The 10,899-nt window shown below is 45.0% G+C and overlaps 1 protein-coding gene across 1 annotated transcript in view; it reads left to right on the forward strand.

Annotated features, from left to right (window-relative positions):
* SLC18A1 (solute carrier family 18 member A1) overlaps positions 1-9,565 on the forward strand; it is a 33,975-nt gene extending 24,410 nt beyond the window's left edge. The window contains exons 11-16 of the mRNA XM_028708733.2: positions 391-469; positions 950-1,001; positions 3,014-3,077; positions 6,268-6,387; positions 7,158-7,291; positions 8,819-9,565. Of these exons, the coding sequence (XP_028564566.2) occupies positions 391-469; positions 950-1,001; positions 3,014-3,077; positions 6,268-6,387; positions 7,158-7,291; positions 8,819-8,932 (563 nt within the window). The 3' untranslated portion in view covers positions 8,933-9,565. The remainder of the gene's footprint in view (positions 1-390; positions 470-949; positions 1,002-3,013; positions 3,078-6,267; positions 6,388-7,157; positions 7,292-8,818) is intronic.
* The last annotated feature ends 1,334 nt before the right edge of the window (positions 9,566-10,899 follow it).

Below are 10,899 nucleotides of genomic sequence, written 5' to 3' on the forward strand. Positions count from 1 at the left end.
CTCTATAAATAAATAAAGGGATATATCTTCAATGCATGCGTATTGATTTAACAAGACCTATTGTCCCTGACCATTGTTAGAGGATTGGCCTCCTGTAGGTGTCCGCTGCTGCATTAATAATAATAATAATAATAATAATAATAATAATAATAATAATAATAATTTATACCCCGCCCATCTGGCTGGGTTACCCCAGCCACTCTGGGCGGCTTCCAACAAAATATTAAAATACAATAGTCTATTAAACATTAAAAGCTTCCATAAAGAGGGTTCTCTGTATGTATCTCTGCACGTGGCAGGGATTTAAGGAGAGGTCTGCGAGCTCACTCTGTCCCTTTGCAGAAAATGCCATGTGCCTTTATTTCAGACTGATGCTTCTCTGTTTTGCAGGGGTCGCTTTCTTGCCTGCCAGCCTGTCTTACCTCATTGGTACCAACCTCTTTGGGATGCTAGCCAACAAAATGGGGCGGTAAGTGGAGGAGCCCAAAGATGCTTGAATCCTGCAAATCCGTGAGTCTCTTTTATGACTTTTGGGAAACACAGGACTTGCCTTAAAAACCTATTTGTACCATTGCCCCACCCATCTCGGACGCTGACTGGAAGCAGCAATCTAGCCTTGGACTTTTTGCATGCCAAGTTTAATAAAGGCTTCCCCTTTCATGCTGTTTTTTCCCTAAATGAAATAACGTCAAACGTAACCTTTATTTGTAGGGCCGCAAATCCAGCCCCCTGTCTGCCCCCCTTCTTTCCCTTTTCTGGGTCAACAGTACCCTTTCTGAGATGTACAACCAGAACTGCACATAGTATTCCAAGTGTGGTGTCGTCGTAGATCTGTGTAACAGCAGCATGAGATTGTCAGTTTTATTCAACCTGCTTAGCTTCAGAAAGGTTGCTGTGCCCTTCAGATCATGCTCGGATCTCTCTCTCACCAATTGCCTTTTCTTTATAGGTGGCTCTGCTCACTGATTGGGATGGTGGTAGTTGGAGTCAGCCTCCTTTGTGTGAGTACACTAGTGAATCTGTATTCCATGACTGACAGGCAGAGAAATCAGCTGTAATGGGGAGCCAGGCCAAGGAGCCGCAGTGCCAGCTTAACTCTGGCCATCTGTGTTATGAGTGGGAAAGGAATCCTGGAAGAGAGTTTGGCGGCGGCAGACTAGTCAAGAATTTTCTGTGCTATGAAATGAAGACCGATGATCCACCAGGAGAGCAAAATCCACCCCCCACCCACCCAAATAGTAAGGCAGTAGCCCAATTCAGACTTAGGTTTCTCTCCAATAAACAGTGGTTTGCTCAAGTGATGAATTAAAGTCATAGCCCATCTCCTTCCATGCCCATCTTTACAGGTGAAACTCGGAAAATTAGAATATTGTGGAAAAGTTCATTTATTTCAGTAATTCAACTGAAAAGGTGACACTAATGTATGAGATAGGTTTGAGATATGTCAAGCCTTTATTTGTTTTAATTGTGATGATTATGGCGTACAGCTGATGAAAACCCCAAATTAACAATCTCAGAAAATTAGAATATTAAATGAAATCAGCAAAGCAAGGATTGCAAATAGAGCAATATTGGACTTCTGAGAAGTAGAAGCATGCATGTGTACTCAGTACTTGGTTTGGGCCCCTTTTGCATCAATTACTGCCTCAATGCTGTGTAGCATGGATGCTATCAGCCTGTGGCACTGCTGAGGTGTTATGGAAGACTAGGATGCTTCAATAGCAGACTTCAGCTCTTCTGCATTACTCGGTCTCATTTAATATTCTAATTTTCTGAGATTGTTAATTTGGGGTTTTCATCAGCTGTAAGCCATGATCATCACAATTATAACAAATAAAGGCTTGACATATCTCACTTTGCATGTCATGAGTCTATCTCATATATTAGTTTCACCTTTTAAATTGAATTACTGAAATAAATGAACTTTTCCACGACATTCTAATTTTCCGAGTTTCACCTGTATATGAATTGTCAAGCCATGGTTTCCTACCATGTCCAAACCAGGAAACTGTGGTTTAAGCACTCCCTATGTCATGACCCATGAAACAATCCAGCAGCAATCCAGGCACAGAGTCAGACGCTGCAGACTCACCAGATAAGCAGCAGGAGCATGACCTTGAACCTGCTGCAGAAGATCAGACGACCCCTGGATCTGAGGGCTATCCAGCAGGGAACCCCTGGAAGAGCCTTCTCTACCACCAAGGCCTATAGGGCCAGGACCTTCCCAGGCACCTTCCCTTGAAGAAACAGATTAGCTGAAGGGCTGGAGTATCCTGGGATGGCCCATGGCTGGCTTGCTGGAACCCTGAAGTTTTTGTCACAAGACTCCTAATCAATGTCACGCTTGGTACCTGAGTCGTCATGTTGGATTGAGATGTGTGCTCTCATTCAGTGGTGAAGCTGCATGCTCTGGCACCGGGGGAGGAAAGCAGGCGTGGGTGTGGCTGGCGCACACCCCACAGGGCGGGGCATGCGTCCTGGGGGAGTGGCGCCCAGCACAGTGGTGTGTGTGTGTGCAGCGCATGCCCATGGGGGGCAGCCGCGACGGCACCCCCTCCCTGATGGTGTTGGGGGCAGTGTGCTTCCCCTGCCCTCCCCGTTCCTCCACCAGTGCTCTCATTTCATATGCAGGTGTTGAACTTGCATATCCACACTTTTAAGTCTGTAAAGCAGGGGTCAGCAAACTTTTTCAGCAGGACAGCCAGTCCACTGTCCCTCAGACCTTGTGGGGGCCCGGACTATATTTTGAAGGGGGGGGGGGTGAACGGATTCCTACGCCCCACAAATAACCCAGAGATGCATTTTAAATAAAAGAACACATTCTACTCATGTAAAAACATGCTGATTCCCGGACCATCCTCAGGCCGGATTTAGAAGGCGATTGGGCTGGATCTGGCCCCTGGGCCTTAGTTTGCCTACCCATGCTGTAAAGGAAATAAGAGGCAGGGCACTGCTTTGGCTTTTATTGTCCTTTCCAGGCCTTACCCCCCATCTCATTTCTTTCATTCTACAGGTCCCCCTGGCTCAAAATCTTTATGGACTCATCGGGCCTAATGGTGGGGTTGGCTTTGCCCTTGGTAAGGTTTTGAAGCCGTCCACAGCAAACAGATGGCGCAAAAATGCATGTTGAAAAACAGCCAAACAGCTTTAGAAAGGCTGGTGGGGAGATTGCAGGCTTGAAGTTAAAATGAAAGATCCAGCTTAGCATGCGAGGAAGAAAGGTCATGGGGCAGTCTTCTCCTGGATATGCGGCTTTACTAGGTGTGTGGGGGGTTTGACATGAGGAAAGCATTCCCTCCTACAATACCCCCACCTGCAATCCAAAGTGGTGCAGTCCAGGATGAGCACACATGCACTGTCTGAAGGCCCTTGGATTTTGAGAAGGGCTGGAGGGGAGGTCACTATCGTCCTGCATGGACAGGGCACTTCAACCATCAGAGGGGACCCATCCTTGTTCTGGCCAGGAGCCCACCAGGTTTCACCCTTGATTGTCCACACTTGAGATACCTCCAGACTGTCACTATTTTGTGGGAGGGATTCGAGTGCATTGTGCCAATTTAGGTTTGCATAATTAAACTGGATTAAAGCGCTTGTGCAACAAATCTACTTTTTAAAAGAATTGGAGTTTGAAAAGTGACAGGGAGGTGCATTAAAAGGTGTGGAATGAAAGAATAATGCTAAATAAAGACTGAACATAGTCTAACCTCTGCATTAGCTTTGTGCAAGCCAAACACTGTTCCAGCAGGCTGTTCTTACACTGTTAAATGAGGATGGTTGTTCAATAAATAGTTTGCCTCAGGAAGTCCTTGGAATAACAGGGGTCATAAATATGGATGAGAGAGGGCCCTTGGCCCTTTATATTCTACAGCAGCAGGAGCTGAGCAAGCCTAGGAAAACTGTTGCCTTTTTAGTGGTGATAACTGCAGACAGTAGAGACTTCTACTCTAGAAGAGAGAAGGAAGCTGAAAGGAACAGGTACTGCAGGAATGGAAGAGTTCCCTGCATTTCATCCTGAGCAGCTTGAATTCCCAAGACTTGCCTTTTATAGGGTTCACTCCCTTGTGAAATCTGAATACTGGAGATAAATGATATTTTCGTAATACAGTGGTGCCCCGCAAGACGAATGCCTCGCAAGACGGAAAACCCGCTAGACGAAAGGGTTTTCCGTTTGCGATGTGCTTCGCAAGACAAATTTCCCTATGGGCTTGCTTCGCAAGATGAAAATGTCTTGCGAGTTTCGCCATCCCCCCCCCCGCTTTCCCCCCTTTTTCTAAACCGCTAAGCCGTTAATAGCCTTTTAGCAGCTTAGCCGCTAATCCTTTAATAGCCGCTAAGCCGCTAATAGCGCTAATCCGCTTAGCCGCTAATGGGGTTGCTTCGCAAGACGAAAAAACCGCTAGACGAAGAGAATCGCGGAACGGATTCTTTTCGTCTTGCGAGGCACCACTGTACATGTTTACAAATATATCCCCTGAACTTTGGGTCAGGAGGACTTCAAAATCAGGGCAAAAATGTGACCCATTTTGGGTTAAGACTCAGAATTCAGTAAAAATATTGCCGCCTTTGACTGGATCTACACAGATAAAGAAAACGCTACAGAAAAACATGTTCTACAAACTCTTAATGACAGATCACTGCTCTACAATGCCATCTGCTGTCGCATGTTTATAACGCAGTTATAACAATATACCGTATTTTTCCGTGTATAAGAATAGGTTTTTTTCCTATGAAATAATGTCAAAAATTAGAGGGTGTCTTATACTCTGGGCCATCTTCCCCCCCCCCCATTTTCTTAAATCTGAGTCCCCCAAAATAGTCTTATGCATGGGGGCATCTTATAGACGGAAAAATACGGTAATTGACGAGTGTACCTGAGTCCCTAGTGTGTAAAGCTGCATCAGTTTCCCAAAAGCAAACGGCATGCTGGAACCCTACAAAGTGCCTGCTTGCCAACCATCTACAAATCTCAAATTTCCCCTCCACTCTAACCCAGATTATCTTGAAAGCATACTCTGTAACCTGAGAAGGGAAACCTTAGAGGACTGTACAGTGGTGCCCCGCAAGACGAAATTAATTCATTCCGCAAGTTTTGCCATCTAGCGAATTTTTCGTCTTGCGAATTATTATTTAGACAAAGGAAACAAAGTCGCGAGACGTTTTCGTCTTGCGAAGCAAGCCCATAGGGAAATTCGTCTTGCGAGGCAACTCGCAAACAGAAAAACCTTTCGTCTAGCGAGTTTTTTGTCTTGCGAGGCATTCGTCTTGTGAGGTACCACTGTATTGTCACTTTGCTATTGGTATAACAGAAATACGTTCCTTTGATAGACATCTGGTCTTCTGCATCTCAGCTTTGTGTTCATCCTCAGCCTGCACTGCAGAGACAGGGTGACTGCAACATTGGGATAAGAGAGAACAAACAAACAACCAAACAAACAAACAAACGGTGCATGCTGGACCAGGAAACACATTTTAGTTTAGTTGACTTCTTGTATCTGAATCACAAGCAAGGAGCTTAAAGGGAGTCAACAGATGAGTTATTCAGAGTTGCCATTTCAGGTTTTTGTGATGGGGCAGGGCAAAGATTTTGGGTTGCATCGAATGTTAGTCATACACAGAGTAGACCCACTCAAATTCATGGACCTAAATTTGTCGTCCTCATTAATTTATCAGTACTCTGAGTATGACTAATACAAGCCTTTGCCTCTATGTGCCAGGGAAAATTCCCAGGGTAATTCAAAAGGTCTGCTTGGAATATATCTTCAAGACTGAATTGCATAAATGTAGTGTGTTAAGAAAACGAGGGAGGCAATGCATTTGGGGGTCATTTGTTGCAGTTATTTCGTAAGCACCATATCTACCAACCAATAAATGTTAAGTGGAGATATATATATATATATATTATCCCAGCTCAGATACAATAAAATTATACATATATATGATTGCTTCACAATGCTTCACAGGGATTCATTAATATAATCAGTGCTTTTTTCCTGGGGGATACACAGGGATACGCATACCCCTAAACATTTTGTAAATCTTTGTACTTTGTCCATTTACTGTATTTATTTCCCCCGATTTGAATTATAAAATGGTGATTTTCTTGAGTCAAAATGAGAGTACCCCTAAACATTTTTTTTTAGAAAAAAGCACTGAATATAATATAATAATATTAATATTTCAGAACAATAATCACATGTGGTTTGAAACCTGGGCTATGGTTAAATACTACGTCTCATGGCATCCCCCCCCCTTTTGTTCTGGGAATAGGTATGGTGGATTCTTCAATGATGCCGATCATGGGATATTTGGTGGACCTTCGCCACACCTCTGTCTACGGCAGTGTCTATGCCATTGCTGACGTGGCCTTCTGCATGGGCTTTGCTTTTGGTATGGATGACTACTCAGCCGCCCTGTGGTTTCTTTGCCTATCGGTTGCGCCCATGTGCTGTTCATTTCTAGCTTTTAAATACAGTGGTGCCCTGCAAGACGAATGCCTCGCAAGATGAAAAACTCGCTAGACGAAAGGGTTTTCCGTTTTTTGAGTCGTTCCGCAAGACGAATTTCCCTATGGGCTTGCTTCGCAAGACGAAACGTCTTGCGAGTTCTTGTGAGTTTGTTTCCTTTTTCTTAAAGCCGCTAAGCCGTTAATAGCCGCTAAGCCGTTAATAGCCGCTAAGCCGCTAATAGCCGTGCTTCGCAAGAGGAAAAAACCACAAGACGAAGAGACTCGCGGAACGGATTAATTTCGTCTTGCGAGGCACCACTGTATTTAACTCCAACCAATACACCATGCTGGCTTATGACTGCTCCGACAGCATCATGAACACAAACCATCAAGAATGTGTGATAGAAAAGGACATCTTGAGGGGTCCTCAGGCTGCAGTAGAACATTTGGCTTTTTTTTCTAATTTCAGCTGTAATTTGCCCCCCCCCCAAAAAAAGTCACCTCAGAGAGTCTGTTGTGTCCCTTGCCCAACCTCAGAACAGATGCAAGTTGTAATTTGTCAAGTTGCCTTCATCCCCCAATCAGCCCACTGTCTCTGAATACTGCATAGCTTTTGAAGGACACTGAATGTTGAAAACAGAATTTACTGCACAGCCTGAATGCACTTAGCTCACTGAATTAACTAAGCGTTGATGTTATTCTTTGCTTGCAGGTCCCTCTATAGGGGGTTCTCTTGTACGGGTCATTGGCTTTCCCTGGCTGATGGTCATCATCGGAGGGATCAACTTTGCATATGCCCCTCTCTGCTGGTTCCTGCGGAGCCCACCAGCCAAGGAGGAGAAGATTGTAAGTTCACCCCCGGGGGAGTCATCTGACCAAATCCAAAGGGTTCCTAGTCTTCTTGTTTATTTATATAAAACATTTTGGACCTCACCTTTCCGTAATGTTTCCAAGGTGCCTCCCAGCATCTGAAACCAATAAACCAAAAGTCATATCAAAAGGGGGGAAATTCCAGCAGGTGAAGTCCAAACGTAAGCAGCTAAAATATCCACTCTGGCCTGTGCCATTAATCAGGGGAGCAAAGAGCATTGGGAGACTGCTGTTGGGTCGTGTAGAAAATGTGGATCCAGTAGAATTAATCTGGAACTTAAGAAACACACAGAGCTGAAAGAGGAGGAGGGGGAAAGTGTAACTCTTCCAACTTCCACCTTCAGATCAATATATTTTTCAAGGGAGAAAAGGGTAACATCCCTCGCTGCAGAAGAGATGACTGAGAGGCTGAACTTCCCAGAAAATTCATCATGGAAAGGGGAGGTCCTGTTTGGCCCCATCCATTGGCCAGAGAAAGTGCAGCTGCAGTGAGCTTGCTTAACCCCTCCTTGTCAGAAAGAACAATGGGGAGTTGCCCCAGGATTTCAGAACTGAGCACACTCTGGCCACATTCACCAGCCATGGGACGAAAGGTGGCTGGGATGGAGGTTTTTGTATTATTTGGACTGGCAAGCTTCCTTGCAAATAATCTGAACAAAGGGTTTGGTATGCATTTTCAAAATGAATCCCAATTAGGAAAATATTATACGGTCATATTCATGCAGAGGCTTACGATGATCTCTCAGTGTGACAAATCTGTGCAAAATTGAAACTGTCAGAAGCAACCTCCAAGGAAAGGCGGGGGGGGGGGGGGATGACATTTTGTGCCTCCAGCGTTGCTCCCTCTGTAGGACAGATTGAGATATCTATGCATAGCCTGTGCCTCTCTTGCAAATAGGAAAGATGATTGTGAGCAGCTTCTTGTTGGGTGATCTGTAAAAGTGAGCAAACATGTGCACACTCTGTTTCTTTAATGCTAGTCTCTTAATTATTGAAACTCCAACCATGCCTTCCTCCCTTCTTTCCATCTGGGCTGCTATGTCCAGAGCACCCATTAACAGCAGCCTGCGTGTGGCATGGGTGCAACTCTGGCTACGTGCTGATCATACGCTTAAAGCATGAGCAAAGCTTCCCCAAATCATCCTGGGAACCATAGTTTGGCAAGGATGCAGGGCACTGTGGCTCTGTGTGGGACAAACCAGGGTTCTTGGGAGGAAGTTGTGTGCTTTATATGTGTGGGTCGCACACAGCCTATGACTACAACTCCAGAAGGAGGGAGGGAGGGAGGGAAGGAGTCATTTGTATATCTGGTTGTACTAGGGCAGGGGTTCTCAGTGTGTCGTTCACTGGGGCAGGGGGACAACAGGACCTTTGAGACCTTTCCCCCTGAAGGGCCGAGCCAGTGCAAAAGACCTGGCGTTCAAGATCCCTTGGCTGGCACCTTACAATGCATCTGATATTTTTGTCCTATCTCTTCCCGCTACCCCCACCCCACTTCCAAAGGCAATTCTAAGCCAAGAATGCCCCATGCAGACCAGAAGCTACACCACACAGAAGGCCCTCCAGGAGTTCCCACTCACAGACAGCAGTGATGAAGAAGCTGAGACTGAAGAATAGGAGCTGAGAGCGATGAGCAGAACCGAGACTCAATCAACAGCTGTGTTGTCAAGTCGGTGCAGCCCCCTGGGATCCTCAAGTGCAGTACTCTAAGGGGTCTCTCTGGCATGTACTACAATAAATGGCGGAGGATGGCATTAGAATGCAGGAGTGGGTCCTGCAACAGAATGCTTCAGCCTGAGGTACTCCCTGCTCAGGATTTCAGCTCCTCCGTTCCATTCCTTCTCCCTCTGGCTTGCCAACTGGATTCCACCTTCATTCTACAGCCACTGAGCAAGTTGAGTCCTCATCAACTGTTCTTGGATCTTCCCACCCCATGATTCTCTCATGCTTCTGCAAACTTTGAAGTTTCCCAATGCTTACTGATGCCTCTTTCTTGTATGTGGGTGGTGCCATTTTGGCAACATAAGCAATGATACCCCTACTCTGAACCCTGGAAATAGAGGGAATGCCAATTTATGTGCAATGTGTAGGCAAACTAACACCCTTGCTTTGAAACACTTCCCATTTGCCATTAAGAAGTTAAATATCTTCCTATGGCTATTTGAAACAAACAGATGTGGCCAGTCTCTGCTATTCATCTAAATATTGTTTGCTGTCTTATTATTGAGTGATTAAAGCTATTTGACTTATTCTTCTGCTTGATCCGGGAATAACGTCCTTTAGCAACCTCTCTGCATCAGGAGGGGTACAAATGTTTTAACTAAAATTAAAATAAAATCTCACACACCCCAAAGAGGGGGTCTGACCAGTTGCAGGTCCATACTTCTGCAGCTGTGAGTGCCAGAATTTGCATCATGAAGAAAAACAAAGAAAGAAAGGTTAAGAAAAACAGAGAGGTGGAGGAGTGAAAAAAGGGGGAAATTTCCCATCAGTTCACATTGATAATACAATAATCATCTGTACAGTTTGCCCACAACATATGCAAGGAATCTGTTCTGGGGGGTCCATGTTCAAAGGCAAAACCATGGAAAGTCAGGAACCACTGGAAATGCCTGCTGATGAGGCAAAGGGCTGTTTATCGGGTTCTAGAAAAGATGTGTGAGGGCTCTGGAAGCTCCCCAGGGTATTCCCATGACCTTTGCAGAGGCTAGTAAGCAAGGAAAACACATTGAGTGAACTGGAGGAGGGGAAATAAATGGAGAGTGGGGAACTCTGGATATTCCCTGCTCTCCAGCGATTTATTTATTTCCCTCTCACCCGCGTAAGATTGCCATCACATATGCAAAGGGGTATAAGTTACATGCCCACTGTATATAAATCTATGTAAGCCATTTACATGTCCAAATACATATCCGCACGAAACTGACATATAAAAAATGTGTTCAACTATAGCAAGGATGGTGAGGTCTTCAGACAGTAGGCATTTATCCTTCCACGCTCAAGGTATAAGTCTCTCACTACTCTTAGTTCAGGATTCACACAATCCACTTTTCTTGTCCTGCCTTTCGTCTCCATACTACAGGAATATACTTTAAAAGTCAATGAATACTTGCAAATATCAAGAAAACTCATATGGACAACTATGCTGATATCTCCTTGTGAGAGCGGTGCCCTTTTGGTTACCTAAATAACAGCACTCACACCTATAAGTGCCTTATAGTGAATCAGACCATGATTGGTTCATTCAGTTCAGTACTGTTTACACTGACTAGCAGTGGCATCCGAAGGTTTCAGCCAGGCAGCTCTCCCAGCCCAACCTGGAGATGGCAGGGATTGAATTTGGGACTTCTTGCATGCAAGCAAGATGCTCTACCATTGACCTAAGGACCTTTCCCAATAGAGGGAAAGATGATAAAGTGGGACCTCCATTATCAGAAGCAGTATATCTAAAGACCAGCTTGTTTATGTGTACTGTAAGAGGAGAACCTGTTGCCTTCATGTCCTGCTTGTGAACTTCCTGAAGGCATCTCAGTTGTCTCTGTGGGAAGCAGGATACCTGAAAGGATGGGTCTTTGCTCTGATCC

The sequence above is a fragment of the Podarcis muralis genome, chromosome 15, assembly GCF_964188315.1.
Source record: "Podarcis muralis chromosome 15, rPodMur119.hap1.1, whole genome shotgun sequence".
NCBI lineage: Eukaryota > Metazoa > Chordata > Lepidosauria > Squamata > Lacertidae > Podarcis > Podarcis muralis.